Source organism: Cervus canadensis, chromosome 5, assembly GCF_019320065.1.
Source record: "Cervus canadensis isolate Bull #8, Minnesota chromosome 5, ASM1932006v1, whole genome shotgun sequence".
Classification (NCBI taxonomy): domain Eukaryota; kingdom Metazoa; phylum Chordata; class Mammalia; order Artiodactyla; family Cervidae; genus Cervus; species Cervus canadensis.
This window is the reverse complement of record NC_057390.1, coordinates 3,092,773-3,113,673: the sequence shown is the minus strand read 5'-3', so window position 1 is coordinate 3,113,673 and position 20,901 is coordinate 3,092,773. Positions and strand designations below refer to the sequence as shown.

The 20,901-nt window shown below is 45.1% G+C and overlaps 1 protein-coding gene across 2 annotated transcripts in view; it reads left to right on the top strand.

The window, feature by feature from the left end:
• TMEM131 (transmembrane protein 131) overlaps window positions 1-20,901 on the top strand; it is a 169,210-nt gene that overhangs the window by 136,890 nt on the left and 11,419 nt on the right. For both annotated transcript variants that reach the window (XM_043467855.1, XM_043467853.1), the window contains exons 23-33: window positions 723-861; window positions 976-1,085; window positions 1,962-2,028; window positions 6,988-7,139; window positions 7,545-7,687; window positions 8,126-8,312; window positions 9,908-10,093; window positions 10,892-11,050; window positions 11,662-12,239; window positions 16,830-17,005; window positions 20,136-20,263. In XM_043467855.1, the coding sequence (XP_043323790.1) occupies window positions 723-861; window positions 976-1,085; window positions 1,962-2,028; window positions 6,988-7,139; window positions 7,545-7,687; window positions 8,126-8,312; window positions 9,908-10,093; window positions 10,892-11,050; window positions 11,662-12,239; window positions 16,830-17,005; window positions 20,136-20,263 (2,025 nt within the window). The remainder of the gene's footprint in view (window positions 1-722; window positions 862-975; window positions 1,086-1,961; window positions 2,029-6,987; window positions 7,140-7,544; window positions 7,688-8,125; window positions 8,313-9,907; window positions 10,094-10,891; window positions 11,051-11,661; window positions 12,240-16,829; window positions 17,006-20,135; window positions 20,264-20,901) is intronic.

Below are 20,901 nucleotides of genomic sequence, written 5' to 3'. Positions count from 1 at the left end.
CTGCCTCTGTGTTGCCTTGTCAACATGCATGTCACAGAAAATTCATTACCAGTCTTATAAAACTGGTACTCTCACCAATATTATGGTATCATAATTCACTGCTCTTGTGGTATCAAATAGGCTTCAGTGTTTAACCCCATCTGTAATATCGTTTCCATAGGAAATGTGTTCTGAGTTCTAAACAGCTGGTTTTAAGTAGGGAAATAGTCAAATGAGATCCTGAATATTGCTACATATATATGTCTACACAAAACCCTCGTATGTATTATCGCTTCAACTGACGTCTTCATTGCATATTAAGATTTTGTGTTTTTTTTCCTCAAGTGGGAAAGAAGCCGTACGTCAAGCAGTGCACCACCTTCTCATTAGTTCAACTACAATATTCACCTGCTGTTAACATCTAGATCTTTCCACTAAACACGCAGGATCCTTTAGGATCCCCATTACATCCTGTCATCTGTATATGCCTGGTTTGTCACTTACACATTCAGTACGAAAACAGGGCAGGTGATCAGTGATAGATAGTTTGCCCTCTGTGCCGAAATAGAGACCTCTTCATATGTGTCTGTGAAAACAGAGTAAAATGTTAGGAGCAGGTAAACCTGTGTTTATTCAAGGCCAGAATAAAATTTCTCAAGTACACAAGCCTAATAGAATTTCCTGTATTGAGTAAACTCAAGCATTTCCATTCAGTATAGTGACTTACAAATTGTGTTTTCTAGATTGAGTGCTATGTTTGAAGTAAATACAGACCTTCAGAAAAACATCCTGTCAAAAGTTTCTGCCGAACTCTCCTGGCCGTCCCTCCTCAGCTCCCCCCGGCTCGTGAGGTTCCCCCTCACTAATACAAACTGCTCTTCAGTAAGTATCCAGAGTGCCATGGGCCTTTGGAAGTGTGTCCTAGTGTGATGAAGTATCTGCTCTTCCTTCTAACGGGGCAGATCTTTCACTTACCACCTCTTTATTTTGTTTAAGGAAGAAGAGATTATGTTAGAAAACCCTGCAGATGTTCCCATCTATATTCAGTTTATCCCCCTGGCTTTATATTCCAGCCCTTCCATCTTTGTAGATAAGTTAATATCAAGGTAAGCATTGCTTCAGATCATCAAAATGTTTCCATATAGACAGTGAATGATCATTTTACACATTTAAAACTTCGTTGTTGTTCAGTTGCTAAGTCGTTCTGACTCTTTGTGACCCCATGGACTACAGGCGTTACTATTGTCTATGAAGTAGAAATCTCAGGATGTTTTTAAATTAATGATTATACAGGATTGACTCCTTTATGGCCACAGCACTCTGGATTGTAGGTCTCCCATAGAAGGTGTTCTGGGGTCTTATGAGCATTTACCCCCAAATCTTTCGTCTGATAGAAAGTTGTAGGTGTTGTTCAGTCACTAAGTCGTGTCTGACTCTTTGCAACCCCATGAACGGCAGCACGCCAGGCTTCCCTGTCCTTCACTATCTACCAGAGTTTGTTCAAACTCATGTCCATTGAGTCGGTGATGCTATCCAGCCATCTCATCCTCCTCCCCCTTCTCCTGCCCTCAATCTTTCCCAATATCAGGGTCTTTTTAGTGAGTTGGCTCTTTGCATCAGGTGACCAAAGTATTGGAGCTTTATTGCAGCTCTTAAATAGTAGATTTGCTTAGAGAAATCTTGCATCTATAATTGAAGTTGAGAGAAAGTTCTAGGGAGAGAAATAGATATTACATTAAGCATCTGGAAAAGCTTCCAGTTTAAGACAAGAAGAAATCATGTAGAACTCCTTCCTAAAACAGTGTAAAGAGGAAGCAGGTGGTGAAGAATAAACTAAGTTGTGGCTGCTTTTTGAAGGCTATTGACCTGATAATAGTGATCTCAAAATCTGCTGAAAGGTAAACACAACCTTGGTAATTACTCTCCAACCCCTTTAACTATGATGCTATTCACAAAGAAATATGTGTGTTTTTAAATTTCAGGTTTAATTTAAGTAAGGTGGCAAAGATTGATTTAAGAACACAGGAATTCCAAGTCTTCAGAAACAGTGTAAGTATTCGAACTTCATACGATTGCAAAGAAGTAATTTTATGATATGACCAATGCGATGTGGAAGAAAAACATTGACCATCCTTAAACTGCCTGAAAGGCAGGTTACTGAAGTTCAGAAGAGTCCAGTCATTCTTTCAGAGGCATAAAGCCCAGGAGGAGTGGATGGGATTTAGATCACCAGGAGTCATGCTGTGTAGAAGGTCCTATTTGTGGGCATTAAATGTTAAGCCCATAGTAATAGCTGCCAGAACCTCTGAGAGGATGCCTATGAAGTGTATAGACTAATACATGATTTCTTTTTATTAAGCCTCAAAATATTGAGCTTGGTCATTTAAATTTTTTATTTTGGAAACCTTCTAATAAAATTGTAAACTCCATGAAGGCCAGACCCATGGCTAGCTGTGTTCATACTTAGCACAGTACCACTTACAGTTTTCCCTCAACAGATATTTTTGAACTGCTGAGTGTATACACAAGCTGATTTGTTCTAGGAGCAGGTAGTCTCTGTCATGCAGGCCAGACTGAACAGCCACTAACCCACTCGTGATTATGTAAGAACTTAAAACTTCTCTTGTGTCAGTCAGGGCATTCCCACTCGGCACCAATGCCACCTGCAAATCGGCCCAAGTCCCTTGGCCTCAGCGCCCTTCCTCCCGCCCAGCTCGTCTCGTCCAGCCTTAAACAGCCTGTCCACACAGCCCCGCTGGCTGTGAGCCCTCCACCAGTTCAGCTCTCTGGTTTTCCCTGACTCTTCACTTACACCCGTGTTAACTTTGGGTTTTGTTTGTCTTTTCATTTGTGGTGCCCTGTTTCCCAAATCTGGGGGTAGGCTCCTTGAGGGCTTGTCTTCTATTTATCTTAGTTTTTCTCACATTTATAAAACAAAAGGTGTTGAGTGAATACGAGTGAGAATCTAGTTAACCTCCCACAATCTGAATGACTTTGAGTGGAAACAGTCGTCTGCCCCTGCTCTCTCTTCTCGCTGTGGGCTCTTGCAGTACGCAGGTCCCAGTCTGTCAAGGAGCCGTGACTCGGCTGCTTCCCGTTTGGAACAAGGGAGGTCAGCTCCTGGCATCATCACGCCTGTGTACCTACTAGCTTGGTCACCTCGACCGAGTGTGTCAGCCTTTCCAAACTTCAGTTTCTGTTGCAATGCGAACTTAATAGTCTGGATGTTACAGGGTTTTAACAGATGAAACAAACCACAGGGAAGCCCTTAGATGAGTCGCTGGGCGCGTGGGAAGCCCCCGTGGGCTGCACGAGCCAGCCTGTGGCTCCCAGAACGAGGGCTTTCCGTGCTCCCTGCGCGCCTGGTGTGCGCCAGCGTCATGACAGCTGCGTTCACACGTGTGATTTCCCACAGCCGTGACAACAGCCTGGCTGTCAGTGACCTCCCTGGGAGAGAAGCGCTTCACATGCTCTGGTGGTGGGGGAGGAACGAAGCGCAGGGAGGGGAGGTGACCTGCCCGCGTTCACACCTGTGGTGGCTGTCAGGGCCAAGTCACGTGTAGTTCTCCCAGAGTCAGGGAGCCCTCGCCCAGGCTTACGTGACACATGGGCACTACTGGTTAGGAGTCACTAATCACTCTCCAACCACATGTTTTACAGTTTTTGAAGTATTTGTGTTCTTTCCCATAGTTTTATTGTTTTGATCTATAAAACATATATTAGCCAGACCTTTATGGAATACTTTTTATAGATCTATTTTTAAGTCAGTCTTATATAAGAAAGTTATTTTTCTAAGTAATTTTCAATGTTTTTTTTCTGCTGAGTAATAGGTAGAACACTAGACTGAAATTTAGAGTCTCATATTCTAATCCATGCCATTCTCTTGGAATCATTTTTCTTTGTTTCCATCCATAAAAATACCATAAAATAATGCCATAAAAATAATAAGTTCAGGGTTATCCAAATATCTAGATATTATCCAGATATCTAGATGATAATACCTAGAAAGTTCAGTAACCACAAATTCCATTCACTCTGCTTTTATAAAGAGAGATATTTTCACATAAGAAGTAAATGACATAGTATTTGCCTTTCTTATCTTACCAAATCTTTGGTGGTACCTTTAAGATGTAGGTATTGTGAGAGGTAGGAATATGAATAAGAATGCCCTGGATCCCAGAAATTTACTCTAAAGAAGAAATTCTGGAGGAGGTCTTCAGGTCAGCTTCAAATAAATTCTCTAACAGTTCTCTACAGTGCTGTAAAACTGTGGATCTAAAATTATTTGATCTCAGGATTCCTTTACAATCTGAAAAATTATTTAGGATTTCTGCTTTATCTCAATTTTTAAAAATTATTAAGGACTGCAGAGAGGTTTTTTGTTTGTGTGGGTTATATCTGTCAATATTGACCATATTAGAAATGAAAACTGAGATCCTTAAAATAGTGATTTAATTCATTTAAAATAATGATAAGCCCATTCTGTTTGACAGATATAAAAATGAAAAAATAGACATATATTTTTTAAAATGGTTTTGCAATAAGAGCAGATTGTTTTACATTTTACAGAGCTGTTCAGTGGCTCTCAGACTTAATATACAGATAGATTCTCATGTCTGCTTCTGCATTCAGCCTCTTACGATATATTGTTTTGGTTGAAGTATATGATAAAGATCTGATCTGACCTGACCTGACACATTCATGTAGTTGCAGAAAGGATGTCTTAATTGCCTTTTTAGCTATTATAATACTATATACATCAATCATTTGGAAAATACTGGCTCACTAAGATATGCAGAGCTTCCAAATGTTGACACAATTCACTCTGCAGTATCCAAAAAATCATGTTTATCCCTGTAACCATGAATCTTATCAGGGAATTCTTTTAACTATTGGGAAGCTCTCAAATTCACAAGGCCAAAATTCTAGATTGTACTCAAAACAGTCGAATTTTACCGTTGTCAACAAATGCTTCAGTGGCTTTCCCTAAAGGAACAGATGGACTTCATTTTTGTGAAAATGTCTACTAAATACTCCAGTCTGAGTAGTCATATATTGACTCTCAGTCATTTCTCAAATATAAATGGAGTCCCTTGAGGAAGGAGCTAATTCTGTTGGCATCTCAAACGATAGCTCTTCCAGACAGCACAGTCCAGCATGCTGCGGGGAGCACTTCAGGCATACTTCGTTCTATCACACAGTATTAAAAAGCCTCGTGCTCAAGGGTTGAGATTTAAGATTAATATTTATTACTACTTAATCAGTCACAGGTTTTGGTTTTGGTTTTTGTTAGCTGTAAGTGCCTGGCAGTGATGAAAAAACTGTGGCTACCAGGGAGGTTTGATAAGGCTACCTTTACCTTCTAGCTAAAGGGTCAGCAGTTTTACTTACCCACCATTGCTTTTGCTGGCCATTTGGTGCCAATGTTAACATAGTGAAAAAGGCCAAGAACTTTGGTCTGTGTTGTGAAAGTAGTTTTGACACACCTAAAAAGACCTCTCAGATCCCCAAGGGTCTGTGAATCTCTCTTCAAGAACCACCACTATGAAAATTACTGAGTGATACCCCAGAGGTATCACAGAATCCTAAAGTATTTTCCATGTCATCAGAATTTAAGTTAGTTGTTTGTTGGGAATATAGGTATAGTTTATAACGTGTTTGCCAGTTACTCAGAACAGTTTATTTAAAGGAAACCTATTCACCAACCATTTGGGAACAGTCAGAACATTGTTGTCCTAGTAGACATTTACAGAGAAGAATTTTCGATGCAGGAAAAGAAGAGCTGCCTCAGAAGAGAGAGTTGAAAAGTAGTGTGCTTCACAGAGTTTATTAGCTATGAAATTATGTCCATTAAAAAAAAAGAAACTATGTCCATAGAATCATGCTGTTGAAATAGATTTGTGTATAGTAGAAAATCATAGAAAATTCACTCTCTTCCCACAGGTTAGCAGGTAGATAGAGTGCCATGGGGAGAAGGCAGTGGCACCCACTCCAGTGCTCTTGCCTGGAGACTCCCATGGACGGAGGAGCCTGGTGGGCTGCAGTCCATGGGGTCGCGAGGAGTCGGACACGACTGAGTGACTTCCCTTTCACTTTCATGCGTTGGAGAAGGAAATGGCAACCCACTCCAATGTTCATGCCTGGAGAATCCCAGGGACAGCGGAGCCTGGTGGGCTGCCGTCTTTGTGGTCGCACAGAGTCAGACACGACTAAAGCGACTCAGCAGCAGCAGCAGAGTGCCATGGACATTTATACCCAAGTACTACCAGCCCTTCCGCCCCAAAAAAGTTTAATGTTACTGAAAATCAGAGCAGTATTAACTATGATTTTTTTAATAAAAAACAAATCTTTTTAACCTTACCTGTAACTGTCAAGAAGTCATATTTTGATTGTTAAACTGAACTTATTATTTGAACTTTAAATCATCAAGTGTTTATGAAACAATAATAATGGGCTTAGCTTTCAAAATAAAATTGAAGGTAGATTGATATGAGTTGGCAATACCTTTATAAATAAAATGATGTGGCCTTAAGACTCTCCAGCCAGTACCCTTCTGAGGGGAGAGGCAGGAGGACCGTGGCTGAAAGGTGAGAGGACAGCACCAGCAGGACTTCGGGGTGCTAGGTGCTGGCGACACAGCTGTCTGCTCTGTGTTAAAAGGTTGAGATGCTCCTCCCTTAGGTGTGTGTCTTTCTCTGGTTTTTTATGTCATGTTTCAGAACCTTTAAAGTTAAAAGATCCATACACAAAAACAAGTGCTTAGTACAAACATGAAGACTCTGGTGACCTGCGGAATAAAACCCCTTTGGGGACTTAATGCAGAATATGAAGTTGTCGTCATTGGTTGCTCTGCTTGCCAGCCATCCAGAATCTAAATCATAAGGGATAAACTTGTTTTCGTAGTTAGTCATTTTGAGACACTAATACTTGGCTGTGGATGGGGTAAAGGGGAAAAAATTTTCCAGAAAATATACTAATGACTCTTGTTTGTTTGCCCAATGATTCAAGGCTCACCCACTGCAGAGTTCAACAGGATTCACAGAGGGCCTCTCCCGACACTTAGTTTTAAACTTAATTTTAAAACCTGGAGAAAAGAAATCTGTCAAAGTAAAGTTTACTCCAGTTCACAATAGAACTGTTTCTTCCCTAATCATAATCAGGTATGTTCTGTGACTTAAGTGTGGGTTGACTTCTAGTGCTTACATGAGTCCTTTCTTGATATGTTTCAATATTAATATTTGCATTAATTTATTTATGAAACAGGGTATTCATTTTGTCCAAAATACGCACACAGACGCACACCGCGCCTCATGAAACATAACACTATGATTATATTTTTAGCTAAAAGGCTTGAATGGTGTCTTACTGTGCCATGTATGACGCTTGACAGTGTAACTCTTGGTCTTCATCGTGTAAGCATGTTTAAATTTTTAACGTGCCAGTGTTTGACCATTAAATTTAAGGTATTAATCTTCACATTGTTTATAAAGTAGCAGTAAAATTCAAGATCAAAAGATTGTGCAGAGTTAAGCAGAGGACAATCCGGGCTGCTTCTTCTTACGTAGGAATAACCTGACCGTGATGGATGCCGTGATGGTCCAAGGACAGGGGACAACCGAGAGCTTGAGGGTGGCGGGCAAGCCTCCGGGCCCGGGGAGCTCCTTACGCTTCAAGGTCACAGAGGCGCTGCTGAAAGACTGTACGGAGGGTGAGTGTTCTCCTCATACGCACATGCACAAGTGTCAGCGTTCCTTTTCAACAGTAAGTAGTTCCAAACACAGGAACAATGTTTCTACATGGGCATGTGCGTGTATTACTGATGAGTACTTAAGACTTTAAGGAAACACCCTCACTTGCTTTCAGAGTTGTTTCATTTGGATCTTACAAGTTTTGAAGTATCAGTATTCATTGCATACCTTAGCTGATTTACTCTGAATGTGAAATATAAAGCCTAATTAAACTTCCGCCATCTAAAATGACTTAACAAAGAAGAGAACTTCCTGATGAAACCTGAGCAGTGGCTCATGCCTTTGGCCTGAGAAGCTCCGTCATAATCTCTGGGATACATTCGTGAAGGATGTGTTATCGTCACTTGGACCTGGTGCACGGGACAGCAAGATTTATACTCCTCATTTTTTTCCTTTAGGTATGAGACTAAGGGAACCCAATTTCACATTGAAGAGAACATTTAAAGTAGAGAACACAGGACAACTTCCAATTCACATAGAAACCATTGAAGTCAGTGGGTACTCCTGTGAGGGATATGGCTTTAAAGTCATCAATTGTCAAGAGTTTGCACTAAGCGCCAATGCCTCTAAAGACATAGTCATTCTGTAAGTATTTTCTCATGAGATGATGAATCACTAAATCTTTTTTTTTTTCCCCCAATTAGTCTTTGGTTATTTCTTCATTTCTTTGTTTTCAAAATTGTGGAAACTCCAAAGTAGATCAGATAATCTTAGAAATCAGTTTCAAAATTATTTTCAATTTTGCACCTTGTTTTATGTCCCTGGATATGTTCCAGTGTCTCCTGGTTCATAGTCTATGGAACCGTGAATAGAATTTGTATCCTGCTGTTGTGTAAAAATTGTATAAATTTTAATTATGTTGAATTGGTTCATAGTGCATTTCTGGCCTACCATATCCTCCTGCTTTTTTGTCTATTCTTTCTATTAATTTTTGAGCACTTGATATTGAAACTCCAACTAAAACTCTTAATTTATCTACTTAAAAAATAATTATATACTGGAATTATATATACGTGTGTGTGTATATATATATAGTGGAACTATAACTTTATTCGAAGTCTCCTGTAAATGTGTTATCATGCTTTTATAATTTAAAAAATACTTAATATTTTAAAAAATTTTCAAGGTCTTGTAGAGAACCAACTATAAGATCATTCTCAGCAGTAGAGCAGACACCTGTGTCATGCATGTGCAGTTTTTCCATGTCACATGATAGTTTGGTCAGAAAACAGTGTTAATGCCTGCTGCTGCTAAGTCGCTTCAGTTGTGCCCGACTCTGTGTGACCCCATAGACGGCAGCCCACCAGGCTCCCCCGTCCCTGGGATTCTCCAGGCAAGAACACTGGAGTGGGTTGCCACTTCCTTCCCCAGTGCATGAAAGTGAAAGGTGAAAGTGAAGTCACTCAGTCGTGTCCAATTCCTAGCAACCCCATGGACTGCAGCCTACCAGGCTCCTCCGTCCATGGGATTCTCCAGGCAAGGTACTGGAGTGGGGTGCCATTGCCTCCTCCACGTTAATGCCTACATGGGTAATAGTTGCAGCAAGTTTTAACAATTGATAACTTGTTATAAAGTTTTGCATAATAAAATGTAACCACTGTCCCTTAGTTGAATGACAATTTCATGGTCTTCAGTGGACATTTACTTGGTTAGCACCTATATCACTCCATGTAAGGCATAACACCTGGCACCTAAAGGTACAGTGGGGAGTAAGACACCTTTCCTCAGGGTGCGGATCATGTGGTTGGAGCGCATACAGTTAACACAAAAATAAAATCATTAGGACAGAAAGCACTGCTGGAGGAGATGAACATCAATAGGGCTAGGATGGGTTTCTTGGGGGAAAAAAGGCATTATTGCGAGTGTATCATGGGAGAGGAGAGTGAATTAAATACAGAAAAAAGCCAAGAAAGGAAAGAAGCTCAGAGACTTCTCTCTGAATTAATAATTATGGGAAGTCAACCATTGTTCTCTTTCTATGCAGTTTCTCTAGTTATCCACAAAATTAAGTTGTTTTATTACTTAACCTCATAGGACAATACTTTATCCATCTGAAAATGAGAAAGTTGAATAAAAGTGCCAATCTCTAAAATTCTGTGCTCTGTTTCAAAGGTATTATATTTGAACTGCTTGCAGTATGTTTTTAAAAACCTAGTCTCACTGCCACCTTTGCGTTTTAGGTTTACTCCTGATTTCACAGCTTCCAGAGTCATCCGTGAACTGAAGTTTATAACAGCCAGTGGCTCTGAGTTTGTGTTTGTATTGAATGCATCCCTTCCTTACCATATGTTAGCAACCTGTGCAGAAGCCCTGCCCAGGCCCAACTGGGAGCTGGCTCTGTACATCATCATCTCAGGAATAATGAGGTACGGTGTCTTCTTTCAAGGTTGATGTGTATGTATCACTTGACACTGTTGATCATGACTCCCCCTGTGTGCCAGTCACAGCTCTGATTGCCGGGGATCCACCAACAGACACGAGAGGCACCCCTCCCTAGTCAGGCTACATAGACCAGTGGGAGCAATCAGACCTAAACCCTTCTTGGGTGACATATACAATAAACCAGAGTCTTTTTTACCAATAAAATTTGTTACACACATACATTACAGGTTAATTTCTTAAAGGAAAAAAAAAAGACCTCATAATTTACCATGAAATTACTTGATTTGGGCATATGAAATGTACTCAAACATAATAGTTTATTTTAATTGAGTCATATCATACCTAAACAACATAAAACTGATGAGAAATATTTTTTAAACCCTCAGCATCCTCATCTCCCTTTCAGTCTATTTCTTTATTTTTTAAGAATGAGATATACTCGCCTCTTAATTAACTTACATGTTTACCCAACACATCCTAAGGGAAGAGAGCTGGCCTAGAGAGTTAGAACTAAAAGCTGCTTCTGGGCAGAAGGAGAGGTACCCTCCAGTGTCTGTTCTGATTCAAGGGGTTATTTCCTCCATACAAGCCTCCTGGTATGTTAGCACACTACAGAAGTCCGTGGGCAAACTTTCATCCAGAATGCCTTTGTCTTGTCTTAGGCATTTTGTTTTTTTTATATTGTCGTATACTTTACCAAGAAACTCTGCCCTTAGTATTAAATCCTGTTGCTCTTGCACTAACACATGAACCCGGATTCTCCACCTTTTCTACCCCTGCAGTGCACTGTTTCTTTTGGTAATTGGAACAGCCTATTTAGAAGCTCAAGGAATTTGGGAGCCCTTCCGAAGGCGGCTGTCCTTTGAGGCCTCAAACCCACCCTTTGATGTGGGGAGACCATTTGATCTCAGGAGAATCGTTGGCATTTCATCTGAAGGAAAGTATGTGCACCTGCTGGAAATAAATTCTCTGATATGCATAGATTTGGCTGATGTAATTAAAAGAAAAATAAGTTTCTTCTTTTCGTCTTTGCTCTGGGAAAAAATTGTGATACACTGTGTTTCACTCTCAGTTTCTAAGAACTCTTAGAAGATACCATGTTTTATTATATTGATGAGGGTTAAACTTTCTACCTGAGGCCAGTGACTTGATGCCTAAATTTTCAGACAGAACAGACCCAGTAGAGTTGTGAAAGGTATCCTATTTCTTGTCGTGAGTAGAACTACCCGAGGGTCATTCATATCTGCAGTGGTTCTACTGATGAAGTATTTATAATTTTTTTTTAAATTTACTTCTGTATTTTGATGTACCAGGTCTCAGTTGTGGCACATGGGATCTTCATTCGTCCCTGAAGGCATGCAGGATCTTTGGTTGCAGCATGCAGACTCTTAGCTGTAGCGTGTGGGATCTAGTTCCCTGACCAGGGAACAAACCTGGGCCCCCTCTGTGCATTGGGAGCATGGAGACTTAGTCACTGGACCACCATGGATGTCCTATAATTTTCTTTTAATCTTAGATCTCATAGGTTGCTGTTACTGATGCTTTTTTCCAGCTTGAACACGCTGAGCTGTGACCCCGGTCACAGCCGGGGCTTCTGTGGAGCAGGCGGCTCGGCCTCCCGGCCCGGCGCAGGAAGCCACAAGCAGTGTGGCCCGTCGGTCCACCCGCACAGCAGTCACAGCAGTAGAAGCTCGGCTGACGTGGAAAACGTCAGAGCCAAAAACAGCGCGAGTGCCTCCGGCAGGACTAACGCCCAGTCGGCGAGCAAAGCCAGCCCGCTGGTCTTCGAGTCCCACTCCGTGGCCCAGGGTCACAGCGCAGGCCGGAAGTCCAAGGGGGCCAGGCAGGGCCAGCACGGCGGCCAGCCCCACGGCCACGGCCCCCTGGAGCAGCACTCGCCCCCGCCGCCGCCAGTGCCTCAGCACCAGGGCCCGCAGCCCGAGAGGCTGTCCCCCGCGCCCCCCGCGCCCCCGCCCCCCCCAGAGCTCCCCGGCAGCTCCCGGCACAGCTCCGAGGACTCGGACATCACCAGTCTCATCGAAGCCATGGACAAGGACTTCGAGCACCACGATGCCCCACCCCTAGATGTGTTTACAGAGCAGCCGCCTTCACCGTTGTCAAAAAGCAAAGGTAACCATATCTTCTCACTTCTGGGACACTCAAGGGGACAGCCACCACGTGTGTCGGGGCTATCTCAGTCGTAATTGTGATGAGCAGCTGGTTTAGCAGGTGTCCTTCTGGCTGACATTCATCTCTGCCCCTGGACTTCAGCTCCTTCGCATCAAGATGCAAACAGAAGTATCCAAGTGTCATAAAAGATACCCATATTTCTCTCTTAGAACACTTACCAAATTCAGGAATTTGTTGGACATCTACTGTTTTCATTTTCACTGCCTGTGATGACTATGTTACCGTGGTAGGTTGAGCTTTTTTTTTTTTTTTCCATCATTAAAATAGTTTTTAACACAGTGGTAAAATGGCAGTCATCTGCCTTTTGACCCAAAAATAGGATTTCTGTACAACCTGCGCTTTAGAGCAGGGATTGGCAAACCACAGCCCCTGGACAAAGTCGTCACCTGTCCTCTGGGGACCAGAGTGCCTGTTCATTCACACATTATCTGTGCTGCTTTCATGCCATAGCAGCAGAGACCGTAAGGGCAGAAACCTGAGAGTGCTTACTGTCTGGCCCTTCCAGAAAAAGTGTGCTGACTCCTGCTTTAGAGTTCCTCATGCTGTTTTCACCCCGGCTGACTCAGTGGTAAAGAATCCACCTGCCAATGCCAGGAGACGTGAGTTCCATCCTTGGGTCAGGAAGATCCCTTGGAGGAGGAAGGAAATGGCAGCCCACTCAGTATTCTTTCCTGGAGAATCCCACGGACAAAGGAGCCTGGCAAGCTATAGTCCATGGGTCACAGAGCGTTGGACATGACTGAGCATGCATACATACGTGCTGTATTAATCATCTGTCTCTAAGCAACAGATTACCCCAAAACCCAGTGGCTTAAACCCCCATCATTTACTAATGCACAGTTTCTGGGGGTCAGGCATCTGGGTACAGCTTTGCCAGGTTCTCACAGAACGGCAGGCAAGGTGTTGCCTGAGGCTAAAATCTTTGTAAGATTCACCTGGTGGTGGACCTGCTTCCAGGCTCACTCAGGTGGCTGAGAGCAGGATTCTGTTCTTCTTGGCCTGTTGGACTGATGGTCTCAGTTCTTTGCTGACTGTGGCCAGCAGCCTGTTGGGTCCTCTCTGTAGGGCAGCTCAGAGCAGTTGATTTTACCAGAGCAAGCAGGCAGAAATTCAAGAGAGAGAACAGGCTGGCAGGACAGAAGTCTCGATCTTCTGTGACCTGCTCTTGGAAGTGACCTCCCATCACCTCTGCGGTGTCCTCATGAGGACTGAGTTCAGCCACACTGAGAGAGTTCCATGAGAGCGTGATGTGGGGCTGCCTTCATAGAAGTCTACACACCACACACGCACAGGCGGGCTGATTTGTAACTTCCAGAGTCCATACCTGAAAAACAGTAAATGGCCTCTGGCTGTATTTCAGTTTATTCCCTTTACAGCCTGAACTTTTTTGTGACTTACTGTCTTCTGTGGCAGCCATGCTAATATGTTATTCTGAGCCTGTTTCAGTACCTCCCTCACTGATGTACCAAGAAGTTTTGCCTTTGGTTTGAACAGGGTACTTGGCAGCCCTGAGAGGCCAAAAGAAACCTGACCCTGCAGAGTCCAGGAGTTTTAGAAAATTTCTTATTTCCAGTGATATGAAGACTGGTTCTGTACAGTCTTCATGGAATTACTTGCATTTGGGTTTATAAAATAGTCAAAAGTCTTGAATAATATTTAACTTCTTCCACAGAAATCTTCTTTGTTGTTATCTCATTTTTCTAACACATTATTGGCCAGAGATATAGTAATACGTCTTTTATTACCTGAACATTAATGACCAGAGATGTTTCAGTATTCACTTACATAAGAAATTGCCAGCCACTGGCCTTCATTTCTGCAGAAATTCCCTGGTCAATAACGAGTAAACAGAGCTTACATATTTTAGGGTAATTTTTACAGTAATATTAAATGGATGCTTAAGGTTCCTCTTTTTAAAGTTAGATTTGGTTAATATATATATATATATTATCCTTTCTTAGCACAAAGAGAGGCTGTGGCAAAGTGAACCCCTTGTTCCTTGGTCTAAGACAGCCCTCTGACACCAATACAATGGACCCGTCTTTTCAGGGTCATTCATCTAGAACATAAACTTTAAAATTAAAAAATGTTCTTTACTTTTCACAGTGGTCCTAGAGTCGACCTGCTAGAAGCTATTTAATGATGGAGGTGATGATTCTTGAGGCCACAAAGAGACGGTGACTGCCGGCTACACATGAGCAGCCACCCCTTTTGATGTCCTTCCCAGCACTGCTGTTGGGAAAGAAGGAATGAGCCAGGTCTTTGTGTTGTTTTTTTCTTCAATAAGTGTTTTTATTGAAGCACAACATACCTATAGAAAATCAGTCTTTCAAATGAACTTTGAAAGATGGGCATTGGTCTTAGGGTTGCAGAATAGTGCCGTAGTGCTCACTCGCTCAGTCGTGTCCAGCTCTTTGCAACCCCATGGACTGTAGCCCACCAGGCTCCCCTGTCCATGGGGTTCTCCAGGCAGGAATACTGGAGTGGGTTGCCATTTCCTCCTCCAGGGGATCTTCCCAACCCTGCATCTCTTGTGTCTCCTGCATTGGCAGGCGGATTCTTTACCAGTAGTGCCACCCGGGAAGCTCTTGAGGAATAGTGGTATTAATATATCATAAAACCATCAGCTGGTGGAATCTTTATCATGTCTCTAAAACTTACCCCAACACCCCTGCCAAAAAGCCTGTGTGTTTACATTAAATATGTAATGTTTCTTCCCATTCTTCGGCACTTCTCTTTCCAGTAGTGCCCTGTTCTCTCCCCCGCCCTCCCCAAAATCTCAAAGAAATCTTTTTGTAATGAGCTTCAGTGATGTCTGGCTTTTGTAGACTGTTGAGAATGACCCATTGTCATAGGAACAGGGTCTCCCCAGCCCTCGCCTTCTCTGGGTTAGACAGCTTGGAGTTAGACATCCAAGTTATGAGTTATGAATTAGACATCCCATCTCATCTCTGTCACCCCTGCAGTCACTGTCCCTCATGGAAGAGGGGCCCCAGAAATACCTGCCTTTCATGGCTGCCCTGAGCAGGGCCTCTGCAACTGGACAGTCTAGATTCTGTATTTCTCTGGTTTTTCCTCCCGTAACATGTGAGCCCTGGGGACTGGCCAGGAGCATTGCTGGATTGAGGGTTAAAACCTGAGACTGCGCTGAGCCCGGTGCGGCCACTTGCAGTGTCTGCATTCACTGCAGAATCTGTCGCCACCCTGGTGTCCGTCTGCCGTTGGCAGTCTGAGGGGCGGTTTTGTCTCAGGTGGGGGACGCCAAGTGCCATGGGGTGGCGAGGCCAGGCTCTGCCTTCAGGCAGACCCAGATCACATCCTGGCTCTGCCACTTACTAACTCTGTGATTTAGAGAAAATTACTTCAAACTTTGAGTCACTGGCATCCATCAACAGTCACCGTAAGGCATCAGGGTTTTAAATAAGGTGTATTAAGGAGTTATATTTTCAATGACATAGAATGGGTTCAGCGGTGGCAGATGTGGCTTCTGCAGCTCTACCCAGCCTGCCTGCCCAGGTGGCTTAATGGGCGTAGTCCGAGGGGCTGGAATCTGCCCATGGACTTCTCACTGCTCTGTTCTGGTTAGGGTGGAAACTCCTTGAGGGCAGGGATTATGTTGTTGGTTTTCATGGCCGTATTCCCAGGACATGCAGCACTGCAGCACAGCGGGCTGTTTTCTTGTCTGTCTTGGGAGCGTCCACGTTAGTTAAAATCATAGGTTTTCTATCGCTCTGTTTTACCCTCTGCCCACATATAACAGCGGCTGGACACTGTCCGTGGCTTCCTGTAATTCCTCCTCGCAGCACTGTGAGGACGTCTCCCGAGTCTGCAGATGAGAGGCCGAGGGCGAGGAGCCGGCAACAGGAGGGCCGGGATTTGTCCTGAGCCACCAGGTTCTCGGCATCCCACGAGTGACACACGTGGCAGCTCGTCCCGCGTCCCGTGTCCCGTGTCCCGTCAGGCTCCCGTCTCCAGAGAGACTTGACGGGATCTCTGGTTTTCACTTCTCTGACTTCTCAAAGCTATGTCAGCCCTGGGATATAAAAGTACAGGTGACCCTTGAGCAGCAAGGGTTTGAACTGCGTAAGTCCATTTAGATGTGGGTTTTTTCCAACAGTAGCGACTGCAATACCACAGGGTCCCCGGTTGGGTGACTCTGGTTGCAGAGGAGCCACAGATGTGGAGGGCCCTCTATAACCTGTGTACGGATTAACCCCCTGTTGTTCAAGGGTCCGCTGTCTTCTAGAGACACACAGATTTGTGAAAACTATTGAGTTGCCAAAACTCATTGAACTGTACACTTAAAATGGGCATATCTTTTTGTATATCACTTATGCCTCAAAAATTGTTGATCTTGTGAAATATTCTAATCAGAAAGTCAAACGTTAATCTGAGAAGCTTTAGAGAAGAAACAGAGAAAGAAACCGTTACTAATCAGAGTTCAGCCTCTTCAAAAAAAAAGTTTAAACGGCTGTGTTTTCCAAGCTGTTTAACTATCAAGGGTTCTTTCACTTTGACTCTCGCCCCCAGGGAAAGGAAAGCCTCCTCAGCGCAAGGTGAAGCCCCCCAAGAAGCAGGAGGAGAAGGAGAAGAAGGGAAAGGGGAAGCCCCTGGAAGACGAGCTGAAGGACTCCTTGGCTGACGACGACAGCTCTTCCACCACCACAGAGACCTCCAACCCAGACACAGAGCCTCTCCTCAAGGAGGTAGGACAGCCCCGTGGCGCGGGGTGGACGCAGGATGACATGCTCAGCATAGGCACACCCAGGTGATCTCTGTCTCCTGCTCAGGCACCACAGCTCCCGGCGAGAGAGTGGTCCTTTCCCCAGGGCACAAGTCAGGAAGCCTGTTAATAAGGCGGGATAGTTAGAAACTGGAAACACGGCTTGAAAGTTAGGGTTTGTCTGGAGCAGTAACCACTCTGGCTTATGAAATTGTCTCAGATTTTAAGTATCAAAAAAGGATGGGAAGGAATTATACCACTTTGTTCTGACTATATTGGCCATGTCCTGTTGTATCACCACTGCTCCAGTAAGCCCTGGGAGCAGGTACAGCGGTGGCTGTGACCCAGGCTTCAGGGGTCCCCAAGCTCCGCCACTCCCCCAGCACACCGGGAAGGCTTCCTCACGCCCCACGCTCAGCCCCAAGGGGGTCGTGGCCATCAGGAGTCATACTGCCAAGTGCCTGGACACTGTGGCCGCGCGGTAGATGGAGGGTGATGTTACTGCTGTGACTCTGTCAGAGAGCGTGCGTTATAAGGTATGAGGAAAAGTGAGGGTGTAATTCCCTTTGGGCCTTTTTATTTCTAAATGACCATACTTCAAATTTAAAATGAGCCAAATAGAGCCTTTAATATTGTGGAGCTGAATTTCTGTTTCAGTCTTAATCTAGTGGCCTAAAGACATCCAGCAGTGTCATCTTCACCTGTTAATTTTTAAAGCAAAGTTTACACGTGACTCTTCTGGCAGCTGCCCTCGCCTGTGCCTCCCTAGGTTTGGCAGGTGCTCTGGGTCCGTCCACTCAGTGCCGTCCACGGCTGGGGCTGCCACTCTGTCCTGAATCTCCTCTGTGCCAGCTGCTGCAGAGGAGCAGAAGGCCAGCTCACGGTCCTCAAGTGTGGTCTCGGCCGGCTCTGAGCCCCTTGAGGACAAGAGCCTGCCCTTTCTGTCCTCAGTTATTTTTCAAGCACCCAGCATGCAGATTCTCAACACGTGTTTGCTGAGTGCATGGGGAGAAGAGGGCTGGAAAAGACACACATGCTAGAGAAAATGACCTGCCAGGTTCGTAATCTAGTTGGGAAGAAACTAGAGCGTGTGTTTCACACACACAACAGGCGAATGCGTCAGTCACAAAGGAACAGGAGTGCAGGAACTTTAAGCGTCTGGGAAGCGTTCTCAGCACAGACTTGCTCCCCAACTTTGCTGCACCTTCCTTCTGCCTTTCCAGCATTTTCCTAACCACTCCTCGGGTGCTCGTCTCCAGCTGACCCCATCGGCCAGCACTCTGTGCCCCCCCGTCCCCCGGCATCATTCTCCCTTCTCCGCGGTTCATTTCCTCCTGGCCGTCCGACCTTGCCCCATCAGGTGCTTTCTCACGGACACTGCTCAGGACCGGCCGCCTCCTGGCCTGCTGGCATTCTCCCTGCTGAGCAGTTGTGATTGCTCCCCTTAGCGGTGTTGTTGCTTTCAGTCACATGCGGGATCTTCCTGCCCTGCCCAGGGATTGAACCAGTGCCCGCTGCAGTGCAAGCTCAGTCTTGACCACTGGACCAGCAGGAAAGCGCCCCTTCAGTGTGCTTGCGCACAGCTCCTACACTCCTGTTTCTCTGTGACTGACGCATTCGCCTGTCGTGTGTGTGAAACACACGCTCTAGTTTCTTCCCAACTAGATTACAAACCTGGAAAGTCATTTTCTCTTGCATGTGTGTCTTTTCCAACCGTCTTCTCCCCATGCACTCAGCAAACACGTGTTGAGAACCTGTGTAGTGGGTGCTTAAGAAACAACCATGGACAGAAAGGCCAGGTTCTTGTCCCAAGGGGCTCGTGGTCGGCAAAGTTGTTGATGAGTCGGGTAGTCCGGGAATACTTCCTACATGACCCAGCACAGTCTCAGAAGGCGCTGGGGCAGGAGGGTGTTGTGTGCCTCTCTGCCGTTAGGTGGGTGGGTCTGTGTGACCTGTTACAGTCCCGGCTGCCTGAACTGCAGCCTGACCCTGTCGGGTGGACACTCATCTGCCCTTTGGTGGAAGCTCTCCACCCCTCCCAGCAGCTCTGCCCTTCAGCCGAGGTGTCTCCCCACAATTGGCCCTGTGCGCCCTGACGCAGAGCCAGGTTTCTGTTTTTTTCAATCCCCGTCTGTGCTGTGTGTGGTCGTCTGTACATGAGCAGTGCACGCCCGCTTTCCAGGTGGCTCCAGGCAGGGTCAGCAGTGCCTGGATGGTGCCTGCCCTGTCTAGAGACAAGCCCCAGGCTCGTGTGTGGGTGTAGCAGCAGCTTCCCCTTACTCTGCAGCGCCAGGCGTGGTTCCCATGCGCGCCTGAACTAGGACCCGGGCAGCGTTGCTGGGCTGGCCGAGCAGCACAGCTCTGAGCAGCGCCTGGGCTGCGGCCTTCTCAGCCGAGCGGACAGCCCCTCTGGGCTCCAGGCCCAGCCAGTGAACGTTTCCGCATGAAGACGCAAGTTGGTCTGTGTCCGCTGTCTCCCTCCTGCTAGACCGCACCATCCTTGAGGGGAGGGACTGGGCCCTCTTGGTAACCCCGTTGCCTGACACCAGTGGGGTGACCAGGGAAGGACGGTTGGATAAGTGAATGAATAGCCGTGGCCCTCCCCTGGATGGTGAGCCTCTGTTGGCATCCCAGCCGCCATGACACTGCTGACAGTCCTGTGTTACCGTGGGCACTCGGGAGGGACACGCTGACGCGTGGTCTGTGCCGTCTTCCCCCCCGCCCCCCGATTAGGAACATCACCAGGACTGTATCACTTTATCCTGCAGTCCTGCTTAACTTTTCTTGTAAAAAGGGCAAGGTTTTGCTCCCCAGTGCTTAAAAACAAGCTATCAATTTGTTGCTACCACTGTCACCTCCTACTCTAGCCAGGATGTGAGTATGATTTTAAGTGACATGCCTTATAATTCAGACTCAGTAAAACATAATTATAATAAAGGCTGGAAAACTGAACAGAACCACGATCGAGAGAGATTTGAAGAAAGGGGCTTATCGTTTGTGTACCTGTGATGTATGTATCTTCTCCATCTTTGGTGTCATGTCTCTGCCTTCAAATAGGACTATATCTGGCATTTTTAGTCTTACTCAGCAATTAAGTATACTTTTTTTTACAGGATACAGAAAAGCAAAAGGGAAAACAAGCCATGCCTGAAAAACATGAAAACGAAATGTCTCAAGTGAAACAAAAAAGCAAAAAGCTCTTAAATGTTAAGAAAGAAATCCCAGCAGATGTGAAACCCAGGTAAGAAAAGTATGTGATTTCAGAGAAATGAGGTGTAAGTGAGAGAAGGTACTGGTGAGAACCCGGTAGTGGTTTTGCCTGCTTGATTGGTTTTTCTGGGGTTTTTGCAATGAAAGCTGTGTAACTCATGTTCCTCTGGGTTTTCTCTGCTGCCCAGCATTCACTGTCACTGGGGAGCGACAGGCACATGCCTCTGAGGTCAGATATATAAAAGGCAGGGTTAAAACTTGTAAAAACAGAGGAGGACCAGTGGTTAAAACATCATGCTGCTACTGCGAGGGGCATGGGTTCAACCCCTGGTCAGGGAACTAAGATCCCACATGCCACGTGGCTCAGCCAAAATATGGGCGGGGTGGGGAGGAATGGAGGAGAAAAATACAGTTGGTGATTTGCTCCCGGGCAGAGAGCCATTTCACTTTTGCCCAAAGATGGACTTGATGTTCCAGCCGCAGGTATGAGCATAATTTCTCTCCTAGGAGCTCTGGGTCTGCTGCTCACCCAGGGCTGTCATGGGGATCTGGACTCCAAGGCTGTGAAACTTGGAAAAATTTATTCTTAACCTGTGATTCCCAGGTGGCACTAGTGGTAAGGAACCTGCCTGCCAACGCAGGAGACTTAAGAGTCATCAGGAAGATGCC